The sequence below is a fragment of the Mytilus californianus genome, unplaced genomic scaffold (genome assembly GCF_021869535.1).
Source record: "Mytilus californianus isolate M0D057914Y unplaced genomic scaffold, xbMytCali1.0.p SCAF_7, whole genome shotgun sequence".
NCBI classification, from domain to species: domain Eukaryota; kingdom Metazoa; phylum Mollusca; class Bivalvia; order Mytilida; family Mytilidae; genus Mytilus; species Mytilus californianus.
Window position 1 is genome coordinate 59,991,282 of NW_026262723.1, and position 24,280 is coordinate 60,015,561.

Below are 24,280 nucleotides of genomic sequence, written 5' to 3' on the forward strand. Positions count from 1 at the left end.
AGCCCTAGAACGATTTTTTCCATGGATAAAGGACATCAATCTATTTTACAGAAGGTATTACGGTATACCTAAATGTTTTGTTAATTTTTCTTTGTTTAAACACAATCTCTAATCTCCGATACTTTCAGTTATTGTGAGCATATTTGATATAATATTGTTTATCTGTACTGATTTTTATTGTATTCTCTCGTACATACACTGAATGAGTTTGATCAGGGAGAGGGTTGATTTAAAATATTAATTTAACCCTATAACTTAATCCTGTTACATGATCACAGTTGATGGCAGTTCTTTGAAAGTATTATTTATTGACTTCTTAAGACTTGGGTGAATTACAGGTTGACATATTGTATAGACACTTGTGTTGTTAGTTTGCTGTCTCATTGATATATCCCATATCTCTTTTATGAGAGTTTTGTTTAAACACAAACTGTGGCGACTTACACATATAATTGTTTGATAGATGCAACTTCCAAATTTGTAAGATCAAATGGCAACATAAACAGTACTTTAAATTAATAGCAATTATTACCACTAGTCGTGACATGAATCAAATTTATGATTGTTGAACAGACTGCTAAACGACTAATATTGACTTTCATTTGTACATGTGTGCACATCAACCACATATCTCTCCTTTTCACATATAATTGCTTTGTATCTATTCCTTGCCCTTTTTTGTGTTTTTTATTATTACCGTCTTTTTCCCCAAAATTGATTTTACTATTCAGAACTAACTTATCATTGTATTATTAACAAGTATTGATGTGTTAAAAAAATCAAAAGATTAAATATTGGCATATCATATAGGTATGTGTAATTTCCTGAAGTAACATGCATCCTAGCTCTAGGTTCAATTCTGTATACATTTCAATAAATTAAATTTAAATCGTTACCTTAAAAATTCATTTTCCTCAAACATAACTAACAAAGTAGATTTTGAAAAAAAATTACCACTGTGACTTAAGCTGTTGATAAAAATACTGTTATTTTACTAGCCAGTTTAAAATGTCTAGAATTAAAATCAATGTTTAAAACAAAAATGCACATATAATAATAAATGAAATCATGCAGGTACTTGTTCAAAGTAAGCAAAATACAATTGACATTGGCAAACTCTACTTTTATTAGCTGTTTCAGTAACAATTAATTTTATATCTTTACTGTTTTTGAGAGCAAAATACTAGAAATGTCCACAGATTAAAGGCTTAATACATTATATTCCAATTCAGTTTTTTTGAAAAACTTCTTTATCAAAATTTTTTTTTTTAATTGAATATCAAAATTTTGCCAATGTACTAATATGCAATAAGGAACAATAGGTAACCCAAACAAAATTGTGGTGTAATATATCTGCACATCAAAGTGAATGAATAACTGAACAGGTAGAAAACAGCAAGACAAGAAACAGATGCAGAGAATAAGATAGTCGATAATCACCTCTACCTGTCATTGGTGTAGTGATGACAGATGGCGCTGGTGTCACTAATGGTGTCGATGGATCAAATATCACTTCTACATAAGATCTGGGGAATATGCCCTGTTTGTTTCCTACTCGACCTTCATACCAATTTTCATCTACTGATCGTAATAATGTTACTACATCACCCTAAATAAAATAAATATTCAGAAATGTAAGCTTTCACAGAATTTATTAGTATTGATCAGCAGTTCTTTCATTTTAAATGTACTGTTGATATTGGTATCACACATTTATAATTCTACTTCTAGGTCGGTGCAGGTGGTGGTGGTTAGACTGTCAATCCAAGAGGTACTATCCAACAAGTATCCAGTGCTTCTAGACTAGCATGAATAAAATTAAATTTCCTGTTTACATTAGTACTATGGTAGTTGATTTAATGTACTATCTGTAGGCCTTTCTTGGCAATACCTTTGTAATACTTAACAGTTCAAAACACACACATTTTTGACAAGGGCTCAAAACATAATTTTAGAAATTGCTGTTCCATATGAAATAAACAGACATTTTATATTTTGGCTCTCCAAATTTTGGTCTCAAGCATACCTGACGGTTATTCAAGCAACATGTGTTGTGTGCATGGATATCACATTATTATATATTTATTTGTACATAATTTAGGATTTTATATTTATTTGTACATAATTTAGGGAAAATAGAACATTTTAATAGATATCAAACAGGCAACTAAAATAATAAAATGCTCCGCAGGGCGCAGCTTGATACGACCCCAGAGGTCAAACCCTGAACAGTTGGGGCAAGTATGGACACAACATTCAAGCTTGATACAGCTCTGAATTTGGATTGTGATTAAATATTTGACACAGCATAGGTTTCTGACACAGAATGAATGTGGTCTAAGAACTTAAAAATTTTAAATTGGACATTCACCTATTATGGTCCAATATCCAAAATCTAAATACATGGTTAGATTCAGCATATCAAAGAACCCCAAGAAGTTTAATTTTGGACCCTTTTGACCTCAATGTGGACAAAGTTGATAATGGGGCCCAAAAATCAAAAATCTAAATACATGGTTAGATTCAGCATATCAAAGAACCCCATATATTCAATTTTTGTTGAAATCAAACAAAGTTTAATTTTGGACCCCGATTTGGACCAACTTGAAAACTGGGCCCATAATCAAAAATCTAAATACATGTTTAGATTCAGCATATCAAAGAACCCTAAGAATTCAATTTTTGTTAAAATCAAACAAAGTTTAATTTTGGACCCTTTGGACCTTAATGTAGACCAACTTGAAAACGGAACCAAAAATTAAGAATCTAAATACATGGTTAGATTCGGCATATCAAAGAACCCCAATAATTCAATTTTTGATGAAATCAAACAAAGTTTAATTTTGGGCCCTTTGGACCTCAATGTGGACCAATTTAAAAACGGGGCCCAAAATCAAAAAAACTTAATACACGGTTAGAATCAGCATATTAAAGAACCCCAAGAATTCAAGAATAAAACCCCATTGAAATTGGTCAAGAAATAAGCAATTCATACGAAGTATCTTCTTTTGCACAATACTGTGCAATTGAATATTTCTTGCTATTGCGCAATACTGTACAATTGACAATTTCTTGCTATTGCGCAATATTGTGCAATTAAATATTTCTTGCTATTGCACAATACTGTGCAATTGAAGATTTCTTGCTATTGCGCAATACTGTGCAATTGAAGATTTCTTGCTATTGTGCAATACTGTGCAATTGAAAATTTCTTGCTATTGCACAATACTTATTATATAATAATTTACACATCCTGTTTGGTGTGTATCTCCTACCATATCATTATTATTTGCTTTTAAATATAAAACAGAAATAACCAACTTAAAATGGAAAATTTTAAAAGAAAAAAAAAGGAAAAAAAGAAAAAAAAGGAAAAAAAAAAAAATCCCCCCCCAAAAATGTTTTGAACCCCCTTATGATTCATCACCCCCAAACTCAATCCCAGCCTTCCCTTTGTGGTATGGTACCTTGCAGTACAATTTCCGAGAGATCCATACACTTGAACACAAGTTATAGTCTGGAAACTATAAAAATGCTTATTTTTGGCCCCTTTTTGGCCCCTTATTCTTAAACGTTTTGGGCAATTACCCCCAAACTCAATTCCAGCTTTCCCTTTGAGATATGGAACCTTGTAGTACAATTTCAGAAAGATCCATACACTTACACACAAGTTATTGTCATGAAACTAGAAAAATGCTTGTTTTTTGCCCCTTTTTTGGCCCCTAATTCCTAATATTTTGAGGCAATTACCCCCAAAATCAATCCCAGCATTCCTTGTGTGAGAATGGAACCTTGTGGTACAATGTCAGAGAGATCCATACACCAACACACAAGTTATGTCTGGAAGTTACAAAAATGCTTATTTTTGGCCCCTTTTTGGCCCCTAATTCCTTAACTGTTGGTACCATAACCCCCAAAATCAATGCCAACCTTCCTTTTCTGGTATTGAACCTTATGGTAAAATTTCATAGAGATCCATTCACTTAAAACTAAAGTTAGAGTGCGAAAACCAATGTGTCTTCGGACGACGCCAACGTCATACCAATATACGATCGCAAAATTTTTTTGCGGTCGTATAAAAACTGTTGACAGAGAGATATGTCTCACCTTTATGTAATTTTGGTAGTATAATGCAAATATTGAATCCAAATTGCAATATTTAAACATGTAAACTATGCAAAACATTCAAAGTCAATGAACTTATGGTACAGAACCAAATAACCCAATGGAAATGAGAAATGCCAATGCTTATAAAACTGCATACCAAATACCATTGACTTATCATAAGTGGTTCCATTAACAATAACCTAAAAACAAACTTTAATTTGTAAACAGTGTAAAAGTTTCAAAGTTAATGAACCATGTTGAGTGGGGTGGTCCATATAATCACATGGAAAGGAGACTTACAAATGATACTACAACTGCATACCGAATATCATTGACTTAACATTAGTGGTTTCTCTAATCACAAACTTTAACATGTGAACTATGCAAAACATTCAATGTCAATACACTATGACTGAGGAGGCTGGCCAAATAATCTCCATGGAAATGAGATGTGGCAATGCTAACATAACTGCATACAAAATATCATTGACCTAAAACTAGTGGTTCCCCATAAACTGACCTAATCACAAACTCATATATGTTAAGTAAGCAAAAGTTTCAAAGTCAATAGACTATGACTGTGGGAGAGAGGCCAAATAATCTCCATGGTAATGAGATGTGCCAATGCTAATAAAACTGCATACCAAATATCATTGACCTGCCACTAGTGGTTCTCCATAAACTGACCTGATCACAAACTAATACATGTAAACTAAGCAAAAGTTTCAAAGTCAATAGACCATGACAGAGGAGGCGGGGCCAAAGTCAAATTATATCCATGGAAATGAGATGTGCCAATGCTAACACAACTGCATATCAAATATCATTGACCTAACACAAGTGGTTCCCCATAAACTGACCTAATCACAAACTCATATACGTAAAGTAAGCAAAAGTTTCAAAGTCAATAGACTATGACTGTGGGGGAGGGGCCAAATAATCTCCATGGTAATGAGATGTGCCAATGCTAATACAACTGCATACCAAATATCATTGACCTACCACTAGTGGTTCCCAAAAATTGACCTAATCATAAACTAATACATTGTTGAAGCTGCCGCTGTCAGAAACAGCATACTTAAGTCTCGCTTTTTGACACCATCAAGGTGAGACAATTATAAATTATGAGTATTTTAACCAATCTAAGGTCTAACAATAGCTTGTTAAATGATAATGCTTTCTTTCCTTTATATCATTGTCTAGTTATTTGTCAAATTGACATATACAAATCTTCCTTTTTCTAATTTACCTTGCGTAATGTTAATTCCACTCCTGTCTGGGCAGTAAAGTTATATCTGACTCTGGCCTGGCCCTCTGCCTGCTGGGCAGCAGTGTGGGCTTCCTCTATTGATGTTAACACCTTAAAAGTGAAAAAAATGATACATTGTTATTGACTTCTTTCTGTTGTATATTTATAAATTACATATCAAACCTTTTGTGGCAATATTCCAAGTTGCAAGTAACTCTTAAGAACTCCTTTGAAATTCTATATTGGTTGAAACTAATTGAAATAAAAGAAAAATGTGTCCAAGGGACAGAGATTCCCCAAAATTGTAAATATACGGCAAATGCAGCAATTTTCCCATTCGTAAAGGGACACAACTCGAGAATGGTGAAGTGACGTGACCCACATTCGAACTTGATCTGTTTTAGGTAATAATAAGCATTGTGTATATGTTTCATAACATTTGGTTAAATCAAACTAAAGTTAGAGAAAGGAAACCAATTTCGGGATGAAAGAATGTACAGACGGACAAGGGTTAAACCTAATGCCCCATAGCCTAGTGGCGGGGGTATAAAAATATTGTGACCCTCTGTAAATATTTCTTCTTTAAGCTGAAATAATGTGGAAGAAACTTTTGTTTTGCTTCCTGGTTAGATTTGTGTTTACTGAACCTGTTCTGTGATTAATAGCTTATCAAGAATTTCTATTAAATATTACTATTAGTAGTTAACTGAATTCATAATTTACTTTTTCATAGTCATATCAAGAAATGTGACAGTCAGTTTCTGTTGTTCCTCCTTTGGAAGTATTAGTTTTTCTGGATATTCAAAGTATTTCAAACCTTTTCATTTACCTTGGAATTGATTAAATTATGTTTTTATTTTTCCAATGTCTTTTAACATTTTCCTATTTATGACAACATTTTCCCTTTACAATAAACTTTATTACAAACCTCTACATAATTAACAGGAAATAATCCAGATCGTCCATATCTTTCTCCTTCAAACCAATTCTTGTCTATCTGTCTCAGTAGATATATAATATCACCTTTCCTAAACGACAATTCTCTGAAAAACAATAAGGATCAATTATGTATATAAAATTCAAATACACTCATCATCACTATTATTGTTACCTTTATAATGCACTGTAATTTGTCAGTTATAGGTTGCATTTCTGTAAATATCAACAATGCAATTTCCCATAGGAGCTCCTTTCACGGCTAAAACTGTACCACTTTTACTATAAAGTTTTGAAAAAAAATATATCCTAGAATGGAAAGTTCATATGCAATACTATTTTTTTCAAAGGTCAAAATATAGGGCTGTGTGGCATATTTTCAACGTTTATATGCCCCGAACTTCTAAGAGTTTAAACTTACATTAAATTTCTATACTACCCCAACCTTGACTTAACCCTTTCCCTTTCAGGCATTTTAGACCTTTACTTATCGAAAAGACACTATCAAAGTTCAATTGAATACTGCATTCGCACCAATGGTCATGCACATGCCATGTTGGGCTCATATGAAAGATAATTGATCAAATATTTCAGAAAATTACGTTTAAAGATAATTCGTCCTTTTTTGGTCACGTGGGATGTTTCGAACTGTCACGTGACTTCTGGAGAAAATGTGAAAAAATACGAAATCCTTGGGATAAAAGTCGTGTAGAGACATATTGTTGCGCTAATAGGGTAAGGTTTTGGTGGAAACACAATGCCCCAAGTCTGTTAAAGACATACAAGTTATCATATTGGTATTAAAAGAGGAAATGCGTGCTATATGCCTTGAAATCTCGATGTCCGTAACATTCAAAATAACTGATTTCAGACGCTCTTTTCGTCCAATTTCAAACTCGGACACTAGTTTTTTGTCTAAATCGATTTCAGTCAAGCAGCAACCTAAATTTTGTTTTTCTAAGGGAAAATTCATTTAATTACTAATGATAACTTGATGTGGCGTACCCTGGACCGAACCCGAGGAAGTAAATGGGGGCAAAAGGGGGAGGGGGGCAATTTGGCACACACATTCTTTTAAAAACAAACATAAGTATTTCGTTGGTTTTTCTTTTTGAAATTGAAAGTAAAGTTAAGTTAAGTTACATTTAATATATGAAATAATTTTTCAACCTCCGGCAGTGAGAATCGAACACGCGATCTTTCCGCCTTGGGTTTGTTCAGCATTCCCCTGCACCACTGGCATCGTTAGGAATATATTGAAATTTAAGTACTTAACTCTACTACTCAAGACGTGAAAAAAAAAACATATGAAGATCCTCACCCAGCTTGTTTTCTATTAGAAATTATGTGTTCAGATAATATATTTTTGATGCCAAATGGCCAAATGCATGGTTTTTTGCGCAAATATAGCAGGAATCCAGTTCTTAATCTGTCTTGTTTCCATTGACATATACATTTTCCTTCATTTAAACAAAAGTGTTTTCAACTTTATCACACCCAAACACTTACGAAACCATGTTTTGTTACATCTATTTCAACTTTGCTAAAAAAATTCAGGACATTTCAGTGATTTTTATCTCTTTTACGATAAAATCTTTAAGAAATGACTACGGATTTTTAGCGCATTTCAAGTTTGTGTTTGCGCTGGTACACTAGAAATTACATTTTTAACTAGTGTACAAGTTAGAACTATTATTTTAATACCATTCTTCAAAAACTCACTGCACAGTTATTGAAAAAAGTCATAATTCCCCCAAAAAGGATAGTTTTCTATGCACTTCTTTTTGAAAATATTCTTTAAAATTCGAAGAAAAAAAAAGGTTTTTACAGAATAAATACATGTCAGTAAGAGGCGAATTGACTATGAACTGATAATGATAGAAGTTTGATGCACATTCAATCATATTGCTGGTATCCTGAGGATTGATTTGAGCCCTTAACCATATCTGTACGTCAGCAAATGACGATGGAACAAGACAAAATGCCCAAAAAATATCTTAAAATTTGCTTCACCGGTAAGCTGTACCGGTGTGAAAGGGAAAGGGTTAAGGATATCCACAGACTTCAACTTGATCACTATGAATATGTATATTTACTGGTAACATTCCCAAATTATGTCTCTATGAGATGAAACATAGAGATCATATCCGGGAACCAGTACGTAAACAAAATTAATTGTCTATGAATATTTTATATCTCCCCAAAAGAGGCGTGTTTTGAAAAACAGCTGTATTTACAAAGTGCAACCTATACTAACATTTATTTCAATAGAAAACTTTCTAAAAACACTTTTTCTCACAACAATACTTATATCTCAGAATTATAGCCTGAAAGAAATCACTGCATATACTCTAAGTTTTCTTTTACAGTACATTTTATACCCCCACCCCTGTATCAATTTTTTACAGAATTTGAAACCAAGACTTTAATTATTGCCAGCTTACCCTATGAGCATGTTTTCTGACATGAAATGTCTAGAACCTGTTTGAAACTATTTTGATAACATATTGAAAGCATTTCAGAACACTATAAATGTAATGTTAAGCAGCTAATCATTCCAACATTCAAGATTATATAAAGTGTCCAATCCTGCCTCTGTCTCCAGTCCACATCTTACTGTATGCCTATTTGTCAATGAAAGTTCACAATTACTGCCTCAAATGGTCAGTTAAGAAATCTTGTCACAACAGTATCATCTCTTACCATATATCTAACATAATTTAGCTAATATATGAACTAGAAGTGTTTAAACAAAGCCATATTTGCAAAAGTTGTATGTATGAAGATACCAGTCTGATGCATGAATTCACTAAAAGTTTTATAGAAATGACTGCTAACATCTGATTTTGCATAACTTCCAAGTACAGTTATTGGTTTCTATACAAAAGACCTTTGAAATAATAAAGTCATAGCATTTACAAGTCAAATTATTTGTTTTATGAAATTATGACCCAGGGGGTAGGCATTTTTCTCTGTTTTTTGCCCCTGGGGCCTCAAATTTCCTAAATTATTCTGCTGTTTCTAGCAATATGGAATATTTAGTGCATATTTAGGATAGAACACACTATTGTAAGTTTTATTGAGGTATTTTTGTATTTCTAGCTTGTATTTTTTATGCCGTGATCACAAAAAAGCACATTTAGGTGCTACGGCTTACTTTTGGGTTATCGACAGGATAAAAACACCCCACCAATAATATGCAGGAAGGATCTATGAGTTTCAATGACTGCGAAGAGTAAATATAAACACTTCTAAACAATTTAAATTACTAATATGCACATATAATCAATTTATTTTGCATTCATGACTTTAACTAAACTATGCATACTGTAAACTGTGAATTTATGCTGAGTCATCATAGTTGAGGCCCAGGATTTTCTCAATCTTCATGAAATATTTATAAAACTTCATATTTGAGTTAATTTCATTAAAATCTCTGAGATAAACTAGATTTGGTGAAATTCTGTATGTTCCCTTTTTGTACCCAATATAGGTTGCATTTCTGTAAATATCAACAATGCAATTTCCCATAGGAGCTCCTTTCACGGCTAAAACTGTACCACTTTTACTATAAAGTTTTGAAAAAAAATATATCCTAGAATGGAAAGTTCATATGCACTACTATTTTTTTCAAAGGTCAAAATATAGGGCTGTGCGGCATATTTTCAACGTTTATATGCCCCGAACTTCTAAGAGTTTAAACTTACATTAAATTTCTATACTACCCCAACCTTGACTTAAGGATATCCACAGACTTCAACTTGATCACTATGAATATGTATATTTACTGGTAACATCCCAAGTTATGTCTCTATGAGATGAAACATAGAGATCATATCCGGGAACTAGTACGTAAACAAAATTAATTGTCTATGAATATTTTATATCTCCCCAAAAGAGGCGTGTTTTGAAAAACAGCTGTATTTACAAAGTGCAACCTATATGGGTTTTGAGGACTTCTGAAAAGTAATCTGGAAGGTCTCTGAAGGCAACCATGCAAACAAATATCTACGGGTAGTTGGGCCTCATTAATATTTTAGCATAAAGTTCTATGGATGTTGGGGCATCTGAAAACGTACCTTCATAGATATACATGTATTTTTGTTCTGACTCAGCATTTATATTGCAAGTGCTGTTTTATAACAACATTTTCGATAACACATAAATTTTTTTACAATATCTAATATTCTATTTTATACCAACCTAGGATTTTGAGCATTAAAATTATATACAGCTTTAGCTTTGCCATGGATTTTAAAGCCTCTGCGTCTATCAGCTGGTACTGTATTGTATCCACTAATAGGTTCTTCAAAGCGATCAGCTGGGATTGGAGATTTCTGGGCGGCACTACAAAAGATAAGTCAAATGTTTATTGGATTGTCTCATTCATGCAAAACAGACATTAATTTCTAAAATCTCTAAACAGAAAAATAAATAAATCGAAGACTGTAAATGAAGGAAACATATATAACATATGGAAAATAAAAGGTAATTAAACAACAAATGGTGTGAAGGTGAAATTTATCTTTTTATACCTAGCAAAACATATATCAAACACAATTTGCTTAAAACTTAAAACATATATTTTAAAATACCGATACTTGTGACAGTTTTCCAAAATAAGTAGTTGGACCATATCTTTTTTATGGAGGAGATATCCAAACTCTTTCAATAGGGCTTTAGTAACGAATATTGTGATCTGTAGTTTTGATATTCTTGACCAAACATGACAATTAACGTTCACAAAATCTTGAATTAAATAGCAGAGATGCATGCTGTACCTTACAGAAAGCAAACTCAAATTGTAACGAGACATACTGACATACTAATGGACTATGATTAGTTCCAACGAAACTAAATATCCATGACAGACAAGACGAACTAAAATAAACATGTTTTTTTTAATCTAAACCCTTGACTTTATTAACAAGAAATTTATACTATCTTGTAAGATTTTAGATTGAAATTTCAACTATGCCATAACTCTTAAAATTAAGGTTTAAATTCACACACTCCAATTCAAGTTAAACAAATTAAAAAAATAAATAACTGTGCATGATACAGCCTTTTAGTTAATTTCCAAAGCCTTTTTTACAGTGATGGAAAGTTAAAAACGAAACTTCTAAATTTGAGTGCATTCAAATATAATAGCAAGAGTGAAAATAATTAGAAAACTGTGTAAATAAATAAAATAATGTAAATAAAATGAGTGTTAATGAAATCAACATGAGAAGGAAATTATTAACATGGGAAATAAAAAGTGAATAAAAAAAAAATCTGAAATATAAATCCTTTCACAGCATTTAAATATGTTATGTGTTTTAGGTATTTCTTGAATAATACTGTGTTTTAGCAACTAATTTCCATTGCTCATAATTAGCAAGCATTTTTATTTTGCTTACAAAATATATAGTATAAAGCAGACATTTAACCAAAACACATAATCAAACACTGCACTACAAAGTCTAAAGAGTTATTTCCCTTGATGTTAGTAAGAGTTGTCAGTCCTTGATACTTACTCCATATATATTTCTTGACTGGGGAGGAAAAAAATATGTCATGTAGCATGTTTGCAATGATTATTTTAACATGCACTTATTTGTTAAAAGTGTAAAATTATTATTGTGTATAATATATAAATATATTAAAAAAAGATGGAAACAACACATATTTTGTTCTGATGTTAGGTAAATTGTATAAACGCAAATAAAAGTGATTCTTGTAGGAATGGAAATTTTATCAACTGTAAATAATGATGAATTTTGACCTCATAACACTATTTAACAACTTCTGTAAATCAAAAATGCTTCAATCTAGGTTTTAGATATCACAAATTGACTTAACTTTGTGGAATCTTTGATTTTTGTTGTTTAGAAATTGCTATTTTCATTGCAACGTAAATCCATTTTTATTAATCTTGTCCCCCTCTGATAAATAAACTAACAACAATTTGCTTTAATTCAAAGTTGGTATGTAACCAAATAGTAATATATATATCTAAAATGATAATGATTCCACATTACATTTGGTAACACATTTTAATGTCAGTTCCTAAGAATACACTATGGATGACGACATTGAATATATCCTTATGTATATAAAAAACATTCCTAGGATATTGATAAAGTTTGGTTTTACAACAAGTAGAGTATAGTTACATGCAGTTCTTTTAAAAATACTATGCCTTTCATAAAAAGTCTTCACAAGAAAAATTGCAGTCATAAAATTCTGTATCATCTTTTATCTTCTCTTAATATTGAAAAATAAATAAATATACATAAAAAATCACTGTTATCTATTTTATTCAATAGTTAAAAACTATTTTGTTCTGTGTGTAAACATTTGAGCTATTATTTATTCAAGTCTAAAGTAGGAGACAGCCAGGGAAGATTTAGGCGTCCCAAACCTCCAATGCAGTCTATAAAAGCCAAAAGTTCTAAGACTATGAAAGATATGTTTATCAATTATACATACGTAAAAAAGTCTGAATGTTTGCGTGCTTCAATATCAGCCTTTTCTAGCTCAATTTTTCTTCTTCTTTCTTCTTCATATATTTGTTCCTAGAAAAGACAACTACAGGTGTAAACTTCAAATATAAGTTTTATATGGTCAGATCAAAATTCTCACCTTTACTAAATACAGAAGGTCAGGTAACCTGACCTTCTACATTTTATGTTTTTATCTTAACGACCCTGCATACCCGAGGTATCCACTTTATGGAATCTACTGACAGACGATTTACCAGGCATTGGTTCATTTGTGTTTAATTTAATTAATTTAATTTGACTAAATACAGTTATAATTCTAAAACATTACTTTTTAAATATTACAAATTTGGAATTTCACGCAATGTTTTTATTTAATTTGCAGAAGGATTTACATTTATCTTATATTAACATTCTATCATCAAATGTACAGGAATGGCTTCAAACAACCATGCATTACTGTCGATTCACTCTGTGAATATTTATATTGTAAAATGTCTGCATTTAATTCTGAAGTTTGTTGCATGTATCAAAGCTAAATGATATAATGTATGTTTTCTGTCGAATTCTGATTCCTATTTTTTGTATGTTGATTCAAACATATTTTAACTCATTTCAAATAACATGAACAGCATCGCCAGCTTTACTGATTATGATCGAAATTTATTTTGAAAGTCTTTTAAACCAAGGTCTTACTATGACATTATGAAATTACTTGTTCTTTAAACTGATTTAAAAATGTATTTATCATAGAACTCAGATATCATATTACCAATCTTTTCCTTCTGTATTCTTCTTCATCTTCTCTTCGGCGCTGTACTCTCTCTGTTGGACTTCTCCGTACATCTGATGTCTGGAACTTGAATGCTGAAATACAAAACATCATGTAAACACACCTCTTATCAGTTAAACCATCGAGAATATTCTGGATACTCAAATATAAGACTGGCACTATTATCTCTTTGATAACAATATTTAAAGTTCTGACCCAATAAAGTATAAGTAATCAGCCTTTTTTAATTCAAAGTTTTTAAAAAACATATTCAGTTACAATTAAATTTTATGTCTTATAAAAGAAAATTGATACTTTTAAATGAACAATACAAAATGCAATTAATTTACATTATTTTGATAAGCTATCAATAATAATGCATGCTCTTCATTTTATCAAATTACATTTTATTTAGAATATATATATATTTATGTACCATAATCCCTGTATAAATATAGATAAAATATGCATAAATGTAAATATTGAATGCGGAATAATAAACAGAACATGTGGCATCACAACAATGGTTTAAGTTTTAAGATTTTGCGGACAGAAAATGAAACGTTTATACAGTATAAAATGAAGAAATTAGTGCAAGCAGATCGTGGAAAGATGAAAAACTAAACATAAACTAACAGACTTATGAAGCACTTAACAGTGTAGCATATTCTAAATTCATATTACTTTTTTTTGTTTTTTCTTGTACATGTATCTTGCAACGATAAGGGAGAGGACAATGGTTTGATACAATTAACATATTGGCAAGGCTATTAATTTGCATAAGAAGCATGCTTTTAACCGACATTTTACTTTCTTTCCTATATGTCTTAGGCAGTACATGTATGTGTGATGATATTAATTATTAATATGAATGTCATAAGCACTATCCATGCTTACGTGAAGTTACAAGCAAATACTTACCATCCTCGTCAAAATCAACTATTAAAATTTTTACAAATCTTAGGTTTTGGAAAATGTTAAAAGTTGGTTAATTTTCATCTTTTTTCTCTCAAATGATTAGAACTAACCATAAAATATCTACTTAGTATAATACCAAAGTCAATAAAATTTCTATCAATTTGGTCAAGTTTACTTTCATCTTGAAAGTCCCGAACCACAAGGTATATTGTAAAAGAATATTAAGAAAATTCTGTTTAAACTACAGCCCAGATTAATGTCTCCCCCCCAGTACATGATGTTATTAGTGATCTGTATTCCGTTTTATATATATAAAAAAATGGTTAATCAAGACAAGTGTGTTAATAGTAGCATTTGTGTAATATCTATCTGGCGTGAGGACAAAAACACACCATACCAAGCCACAAGAGCAATTCTATATAAAAATTATACCTCCATTTAGCTTTGGACTTGAACTTTTTATTCCCAGTTGCTCTGCTGCGGACAAATTACTTCGAATCCGCAGCTTTGAAACTGGTGCTGACTTTAACTTTCTAACAGGTGGATTTGGTGGTTCGTGGAAGTTCCCACTCCTTACAGGCGGGGCAGGTGGATCATTCCCAAATCTATTGGTATATGAATTCCCTTGCTGACCTGATTCAAACTTTGAGTAAAGCTGATTGTATGACGTACTGGACTTTATGATTGGTGGTTGCCGTGGTGACAGCTTTGGAGGAGGCGGTACTTTAGGAGGAAGTGGAGACAAAGGACTTTGTTGTTGTTGCTGTTGTACTTTTTCTATTGTTCATGCAAAGAGGAGAAAAAAACTCATGCACAAACATTTGAAAACAAACAAAATCAATAAAACCAAATCAAAACCTAGTTGAACTTTTGAGTAATGATTTATGACATTTCAACCAAAGTGCAGACAGTTTGTCTTTCAGAATTTCATTTACATAAAGCAATGAATTGAAAAAAATATTTTAATTCTTTTTTTTAGACTGATTCTTCAAAATTAAGTAAAAAACTGTTTATGTCCTAGACAGATGAATGAAGATGTTTTCACTTACAGAAAAGTTCAACTTAAAATTTATATTCAAGGAAACATGCCTAAAAATTCAACAAATTTACAGGTAAATCAAAAAGTATGGTTATCAGATTTTTTTAAATTGATTTTAAACACTTATTCTTATTGTTATGACAGCCCTTTTTCCAACATCAACAATAAAAACATTTTTGTTGACGATATTTGAAACTTATATCTGAAGAATAGACAATTCATGTATTAACCAATTTTACAATACACATGGTTTAGTCTATCTTAATTTTATCAAGAGGTTTTTGAAACAAAAATTGCTGAGGCTGAATTTAGATAAATCTACAGTAAAATTGTCTGAAGCAAACTGTTTTTGCTGAACATTATATTTAAAAAAACACTATTTCTTTAATAACTAATTCAAATTGCTAAGTAATTTTTTGTTGGAAACATTCACAATATAACATCATTATTCTTAACTCGGATCACTTCAAATTCTGAAACTGATTCAAATTTTATTTTAGGGCTATCCATGTTTGTTCAATAGAAATCTTTGTCCCAATACACCTTATCGCTATTTGTCCGCCATTACTGGACATCACAGAAGTTCCCGTAAAATTTTGACGTAACAAGAGAAAATGTCTCTGACGCCACAAAGGAAAAGTGATTGTTGTATGACGTTAAAAGTTCAAGTGACACAAATTCTCAGGTCAAGTGACACAGATCCCCAAATAGCGATAAGGACTATGTAATGACACTGTCCATATAGCACAAACACAGAATTAAACCTTAGTTCTTTTCTGTATAGTCAAAATTTAAGTTTCAAATACTAATCAAATAGGAGAACATTCTTAAATAACTAGCTAGAAATAAAGAAAAAATAATAGACAATTTATTTTATTTTTGGGCTAACCCTTCCTGCTGCTGCACACTCTATACAAACTCATACACTAAAATGTGGCTGAATTTGTACCAGATAAAAGTACTGGTATACTGAATAACAGGAAAGATAATACAAAGTCACAGTAGTGCAAGCTGGAACATTCATAAAACAGAATATAATTCTTCAACAGAATCTATGTTGAACTTTTCACTAGACACGAATCTGGGACCTGAAATTTCAGGTCAAAATCAGTCAACTGGTTTTTGAAACAGAAAATCTTGGAACATTTTTATGGTCCAAAGAAATTCCTCAGAGAGTACTTATTACTTGTATTCACAACATTTAAACTTTTTTGTAAATTTACTTGAAGTTAGTACAAATAAATATTAATGGTCGTGCAAGTTCATGTTCATGTTACAGTATTCATTTTATTTAAATTGATGATAATTTACAGTTTATATTGTTTTACCTACAATATATTATTTTTGGACCATTGTCATGACTAAAGAGATTCCTACAGGGCTTAAATAACACTTTTAAGATTAAAAAAATATTTATTTTTATTGTATATGTAAAAAATGTTGCTCCCATGTTAAAACTGATATATAATAACAGGGAGTCAGGGACATAGATCATATTAATACAAAACAACTGTTGATATCAATATCCATCAAGTATGTTAGGAATGAATTATAAAAACTATGAACTATGATATGTATAATTTTGTTCAGTCTATGTTTTCCATACCTCATTATTATAACTAACAAAAATTTAAAAAAAAATTCCGTTTTTTATGGAATTTGTTGAACACTGGTAGATTTAACTCATAACTTTGGTTAAGCAAGAAATCAGAAACTTAATTGGTTTTATTTTTAAATAAGATGAACAAACACTTTAAATTATACTTTTTAATAAAAATAATTTTACATGTAGTGCCTAATATGATGTTAAAAAAGTTTATTTTGAGATTGAGTCACATTATCGCTGTTGAAATACAAGAAGAGCTGCAAAGATTAACAAATGTGATTGAAGAAATAAAATCATCCATATTAACTACACAGAAAAGTGGTTAAAGCTCAAGCATCAAGTAAGCTAAACAAAAACAAAGAAAACTGCAGAACAGAAAATAAAGAAAAACACAGTAAAAGAAAAAAACATGGCAAAAGCATGCTAATAAGTGTTATAAGAACCTGAGTTTGATGGGTTAGTATGATGTCTTGGGTTAGGAGGAGGCTGGTTTCTGTGGGATCTTGTTTCATGCCCTGCAGATTTAGGTTTCTGGTTATTATGTCCTGATGGAGATCGTGGGCTCCATGTATGGTAGTAAAATTCTGGATAATCCTGTTTCTTTGGATGACGACCAAGTGACGCAGATTTTATTTTTAAATCTGACAAGTGATCATTCTCGTTTAATTGGACATAATCACCATCACGTCTGTGACCTTGACTGTGTGACCTTGGAGAATTTACAATGCTTTGTTTATTTCTTTCCTGTGACCACTCATTCCCAATGAGGTCTAAGTATTGAACAGTCATTTTACTGGCAGAAGATGGTGTCCTCTCCTTATGTATAGGCTCAGTCCGTTTATATTGATCACTCTCTCGTGCTACTTCCTTCATTATGTGACTAGGGGGAATATAAGCATCATATCGCCTGTTGCCAACTCTTGATGTTCTAGGTAAAGTTTGGGATTTTAAACTATCAGTCTTGTGTTCAGGTACTTGGAAGCGTGAAAATTTTCCTTCATGTTTATATTGTTTGAAAACCTCCCTCAAATTTCCAGAAACAGTTCTAGGCATTCCAAAATTAGATGGTAATTTATTTCCATTGACTGGCTCATTCAATTTAACATGTGATTTGGCTGATCTTGGTCTTACAGGCTCTTTTTTGATGCCCTGTTTTAAATCTGGTTCAGACTTACTTTTTTCAAAAACTGGTTCTTCATTGTGTTTAGAATTAGATTTCGTCCCTTTTGTAACATCTGGAAGATTTTCTCCATCTTTCTCAAGTTCATCCTCACTACTTTTTACAATAAATGTGTCCGTGCTGCTATTTTCAGAGTTTGTGCCATCATTTTCACACAGATCTGATGTCCTCCATTTTTTTAATCGGACATAATCATCTGCAGAATCAAGCACAGTTTCCTTTTCATTTGTACCGAATGAAAGTGGCATACTTTCAAATCCTGATGGTGACACAGAGCCAGATATTGGTCTCATCTTTGCAAACTTACTGTCAGAAAATTCATTATTTTCGGCAAGAACTCTTAAATTTCTGACTCTAAACTGTACAGGAGATTGAGATAAGTTTGCATTTGGCTGTGGTTCTTCTAAATTATGTATTTTATCATGACTACAAGATTTCATAGCATTATCCTTTTGAAGGGGCAACTTGTCTCTTTCATCAAGTACACATTTCTCACCAAAATGTCTGTGAAAAACATTTGTCTCATCGTCCCTACTTCTTTCATATTTGTCAGATTTTCTAGATTTGTGTTGTAATAGTGAATTTGTTCTGGGAGAATTTACACCTGAATTGTCTCTAATATTAGTATTTACTTGACTATCTCCATTAGAATTTGTTTTATTCCTGAAATTCACTCCTTGCACACTGTCGTTGACATATGTAGCGATAACTTTTCCTCCGTGTCTTATTTGAGTCTTTTCTGGTTTAACTGAAAGCTTGGGCTCTTTTACATAAATTTTAGAATCCACAGTGGTAACCATTTTGTTACCTATTGATGAATGAGCTCTTTTCAGTGGTTTGGGACTTTCTAGTTCATTGACTGGTACAGAGACAGATCTAACATGTAACTCTTCATTGTTTGGAGTGTCCTTATATTCCTTTTGTTTTTTCTCAACATAAATTTCATACTTGTTTGCTAGTGGTTCAATACTAGTTCCGTGTATTGCTCTTGCCCCCCTTGGTGATCTTTGAGGGCTTTGAATATATACTTGTTCTTGCAATGAAGAATTAAAACATTCATTAGATTGACCTGTCACGTAAGTACTCTCTAATGATTTTGCTTTCGACAAAACTGGCTTTTCCTCAGAATTATTTTCAAGCCCAGCATAGAGTGCTTTCAAATCCCCCACAGATTTTTCTTTCCTTGTCAATGAATAATCCCTGCTTGGGTCCCATGCCTGAGATTTGACACTACTGAAAAATTCTCGATTTCTCTTAGCTTCCTCAAGTTCAAAATACAACTCGTCCAATTCCTCCTGTCGACTCGTATTCACAATATCAAACATATCTTGGAATGTTTGAGGATCCATACTATTTGGTCTTATTGGCTTTTCAGCTTTTTCTTCAATTTCTGATATCCTTTCTAGCATTGCATAGTTTTTCTGTAGATTTAAGAACTTTTCTGATCGACTCGTTGAATGAAGAAGCCCAGCTGTATAAGACTGATAAGTATGAGAATCTAACCTAGACGACTTCTCACTACTTACTGACCCTCTTGCTGATCTGGATAACTTAGCCCTACTCGGTGGCCTGTCATAGCCTTTATGTTCATCATCTAATAAATTATCCCATTCTTTATTCTCCATATTTTGAGTTACTTTTGACTCCGGGAATGCACTAGGACTTCCAGCAAATTTTCGAACATTTTCAGTCATTGTGTGATAATCCATATTATTATTTTGTTTTTTAGGACTTTCTATTAAATCCTTGTCACATTTGTGTCTATTTTCAATCAATGATGATACATTACAATGCCCTGTATTTATCAAACCTAATTTGGTTTTATCATTTTGTAGATAATTTGTATGTGACTGATTAGGAGCTGAATTTAACAAATCTGGCTTACCACACGGCTGTTGAATAGGCCTATGGCTATCTACAATTGATGACTTGGGTGTAGAATGTAATTCTGGCTGAAATCCACTGAATCCTGATACCATGCTCTGAGCATCCCCAGCAGATGCGGGGCTCCTTACAGGGATTAAATTACACTTTTCCCTTTTATAACCAGCACTTGAGCATTTATCAATTTGTTTTGGGTTCTGATCTGTTTTGAGCTTAGATATTCTTCCTCCGGTGACCTCCAAATGGGCGGTGGACCTAGCAAGCATATTGGATGCAGAAAACTAAAACTATGTCAGCTATATTTGCCTAAAGTACAAATGTACTTGTAACTACATGTAAGTTCTGTTAATGTTTTGGTTAAAATTTAAAATGTTAATATATGATCACTAATGCACTAGAACACACTCCTGGTTAGAATCTGGAAAGAAAGCAGTTAGTTAATAGGTTAGTTGTGTTATTAAAACATTCTGCATTGAGCCTCATCTGCACATTTGACTATTTGATAAAGTTGTTGTTGACATATTATACAATCATGTTAGGTCACAATACTAAACAATGGAAGTTCAAGATTGAAATGTCAATTTCGTCTGATTATCATGTTTGCTTTTCATTATCTGGAGAAGTTACAAAAGAGGATTTTGTTAAAAATGGTTTATTTTTGTACAATTTAGAGTGTCTCTACCAGTGCACCAGTGATCCCTAGGAGATACAACATCACAAGCAGGAAGCAACATAAAATATAGGACAACAAAGCATAGGTTTGGTGATAACATATATTTATTTTTATTTCCAAAATATTTCTATTAAATATTTGTGATCATCTTTTCTGCATTGAAAATAAATAAATTAAGCAAGAGTCTAACAACATTCAGCATCTTTTTTTTTTTAAACCTACAATTTATTTTCCAAGGAGTCCTCAGAGTCAAGGATTTCAAGCCATCCCAGATATTTTCAATTATTTAAAAACAAAAATTGTAATTCTTATACTGGTATTGTACTGTTAGCTGGTTTTGTTCAACTAATTCATCAAAAATTTTTAAAGAAAAATGTATAATGTCTAAAAATAATGAAGTTAAATGTTAAAACATATATAACTGCACATTTTTCTGTCAAAATTTAAATAAAAACATTACCTGGAAACTGTACAGTCTAAATAAGCTTTCACCTTCTCAAAAAAAGGAAAATGAACCACACCTTGACAATTTATGAGTTTACGACATAAAATTTACAATGTAATAATCCCTCATCCTACTCAAAAACCACCAAAATATTGATAAAAGTCGTAGTAAATGTCAATTTATCAGACATGATTCTTTTCCGCCAAAATGTATCAAATAAACAATGTTTCAATTTTGCATTTAAAAAACAATGCCAATAGATCATTATTATTTCTGACATATCTACTTTTCAATTTTATAAAAGTGCAATAAGTTTTACAGTGACATTTGACCACTTCTGAACCTGTGCAACAGTATAATCAACAACATTCAAATACAGTGAAAAAAAAGTTATCAATGCCTAAAAACAGCAAAGTCATAATTTCTTTGAATGATTTAATAGTTCATTTTTAATAACATTTATCTCTAGAGTTAGTTCCCTTACACTTAAGCAGTTTACTCAAGGTCAAATATAATTATAAAGATATCAATACTATTGACATTGTCCATCTCCTTACTTAAATCTATATGATTTATTTATCTCAGGTACTATCTGAAGTCTCCTATTGTATCTGACCTTAGTCTAAACAAACAAATTGTTATCCTGGGTGAAGTCTTTATATAGATATCATATACTGTACAAATGTTGTAAATAAAGAGCTATACTACTATGGTAACATATGCTGCTGGTTGCTGGTCTAAAACAGGATACCAGTTACTCCTCATCAAATAATACAACAATGCAATTGGGTCAATCATTTTTAATATCTACCCTTGTACCAATGCATCAGATCAAATTTTCATATATCTCTGATCTGAAACCTACATACATTTTATATATTTACATCACAAAATGATATACATGATATCACAGATTTGATGGTTGAATAAACATGTAATTATATCTAATATATTCATAGGAATGTTCCAACTTGCACAACATAATATATACATGCTAGGGATTGAAACTGGAAACAAAAGACAGAACTTGATCACAATGACAAATAGAAAAAATCTCAATACTTTATATTTCATGTATTTAAACTTTTACCTTGTAAATATTTTCAAAATGAGCCAAGTTCTGTCTTAAAAATAAGGCTGAACATAACAGAATAACAAAAAACAAAAAGCAGAAATATGAAACATCAGTAAGGTGCACTGATAGCTTGGAAGGTTAACTGGTTTGTAATACCAGGAAAATAGTACAAAGTTGTCACCCTGCAGTGTCAAATGTATTCTCCTTGTTTGTAATGTGAATTCATCTGAGTTTAAAATGTGTCTATGCATTAAATCTAAATAAAAGGTGTTTATGATTTTTCATTTAAACAACCTATTTGTGTATAGATTTAAAGTTTATACTTGGGATTAATGTCATGAAATTTATATTATACATACTGATACACACTTCAAACATTCTTAAAAAATAAATTTGTAATCTTCTCTACCAAATATAAATAAAAAAGGGGGAGGGGGACTGTCATAAGAAAATGTTGAATGAACCTACTTCCTGATTTGTCTGGTCCAGGCTTTTGTAGTCCTCGTATTGGTATGTCCCCACCTTGTTGTACAAGTTTATATAAGTCTGCTTGGTTGGCGGCTTCATCTGAGTTATCACCAGCTCCGGATGCTAATCTTGTGTGGGCACCTTCAGTACTGCAAGTATAAAATAAAGAACATTATTAACTCTTATTCAAAAGTTCTTAAACAGATCTGTAGGATTATTAATAAACCAAAATAACCATCTATATTGAAGTTGAACTTACAGTATGATGTCATTAAATGTCATTAAATATCCTGCATTCATCATGTTCTACCATGAAATAAGTTCAAATTGGGGAAAGACCCCATACTAAATTATAAATATCTATCCTTTTTACATTAATTAAAATATATTGGTGTAAATAAGATAGACCCAATCTGGCAAACGCCCTCATGGGTGTTTCTAATACTTGCTTTCTTCAAGTACTTATTTCATAAGTATTTCATGTTTGAACTTTTTTTTATGAAAATATGTACAAATAGTACAGTCTGATTTATAATAACGTAGAATAAACTACTTGGGATTAGAACTAGAGGCTCTAAAGAGCCTGTGTCGCTCACCTTGGTCTATGTGCATATTAAACAAAGGACACAGATGGATTCATGACAAAATTTTGTTTTGGTGATGGTGATGTGTTTGTAGATCTTACTTTACTGAAAATTATTGCTGTTTACAATTATCTCTATCTATAATGAACTTGGCCCAGTAGTTACAGTGGGAAATATTTTGTAAAATTTCAAAAATTTCAAAAATTTATGAAAATTGTAAAAAATTGATTATAAAGGGCAATAACTCCTTAAGAGGTCAATTGACAATTTTGGTCATGTTGACTTATTTGTAGATCTTACTTTGCTGTACATTATTGCTGTTTACAGTTTATCTCTATCTATAATAATATTCAAGATAATAACCAAAAGCTGCAAAATTTTCTTAAAATTACCAATTCAGGGGCAGCAACCCAACAACATGTTGCCTGATTGGTCTGAAAAATTCAGGGCAGATAGATCTTGACCTAATGAACAATTTAACCCTATGTCAGATTTGCTCTAAATGCTTTGGTTTCAGAGATATGAGCCAAAAACTGCATTTTACCCTATGTACTATTTTTTAGCCATGTTGGCCATCTTGGTTCGCAGGCAGGGTCATCAGACACATTTCTTAAACTATATACCCTAATGATGATTATGGACAAGTTTGGTTAAATTTGTCTTAGTAGTTTTGGAGGAGAAGATTTTTGTATAAGATTACAAAAATTTACGAAAAATGGCTAAAAATTGACTATAAAGGGCAATAACTCCTTAAGGGGTCAACTGACCATTTTGGTCAAGTTGACTTATTTGTAGATCTTACTTTGATGAACATTATTGCTGTTTACAGTTTATCTCTATCTATAATAATATTCAAGAT

The 24,280-nt window shown here is 31.7% G+C and overlaps 1 protein-coding gene across 6 annotated transcripts in view; it reads right to left on the reverse strand.

Annotated features, from left to right (window-relative positions):
- Nucleotides 1-24,280, reverse strand: part of LOC127708370 (sorbin and SH3 domain-containing protein 1-like) — a 129,112-nt gene that overhangs the window by 6,938 nt on the left and 97,894 nt on the right. For 2 of the 6 annotated variants that reach the window (XM_052213220.1, XM_052213226.1), the window contains 10 exons: nt 22,838-22,986; nt 14,900-15,244; nt 14,471-14,488; nt 13,550-13,644; nt 12,767-12,852; nt 11,812-11,829; nt 10,496-10,639; nt 6,285-6,399; nt 5,357-5,467; nt 1,441-1,609 (listed from right to left, as the gene is read on the reverse strand). In XM_052213220.1, coding sequence (XP_052069180.1) covers nt 1,441-1,609; nt 5,357-5,467; nt 6,285-6,399; nt 10,496-10,639; nt 11,812-11,829; nt 12,767-12,852; nt 13,550-13,644; nt 14,471-14,488; nt 14,900-15,244; nt 22,838-22,986 — 1,250 coding nt within the window. The remainder of the gene's footprint in view (nt 1-1,440; nt 1,610-5,356; nt 5,468-6,284; nt 6,400-10,495; nt 10,640-11,811; nt 11,830-12,766; nt 12,853-13,549; nt 13,645-14,470; nt 14,489-14,899; nt 15,245-22,837; nt 22,987-24,280) is intronic. The other 4 variants (XM_052213224.1, XM_052213222.1, XM_052213225.1 and 1 more) reach the window with 4 other exon arrangements.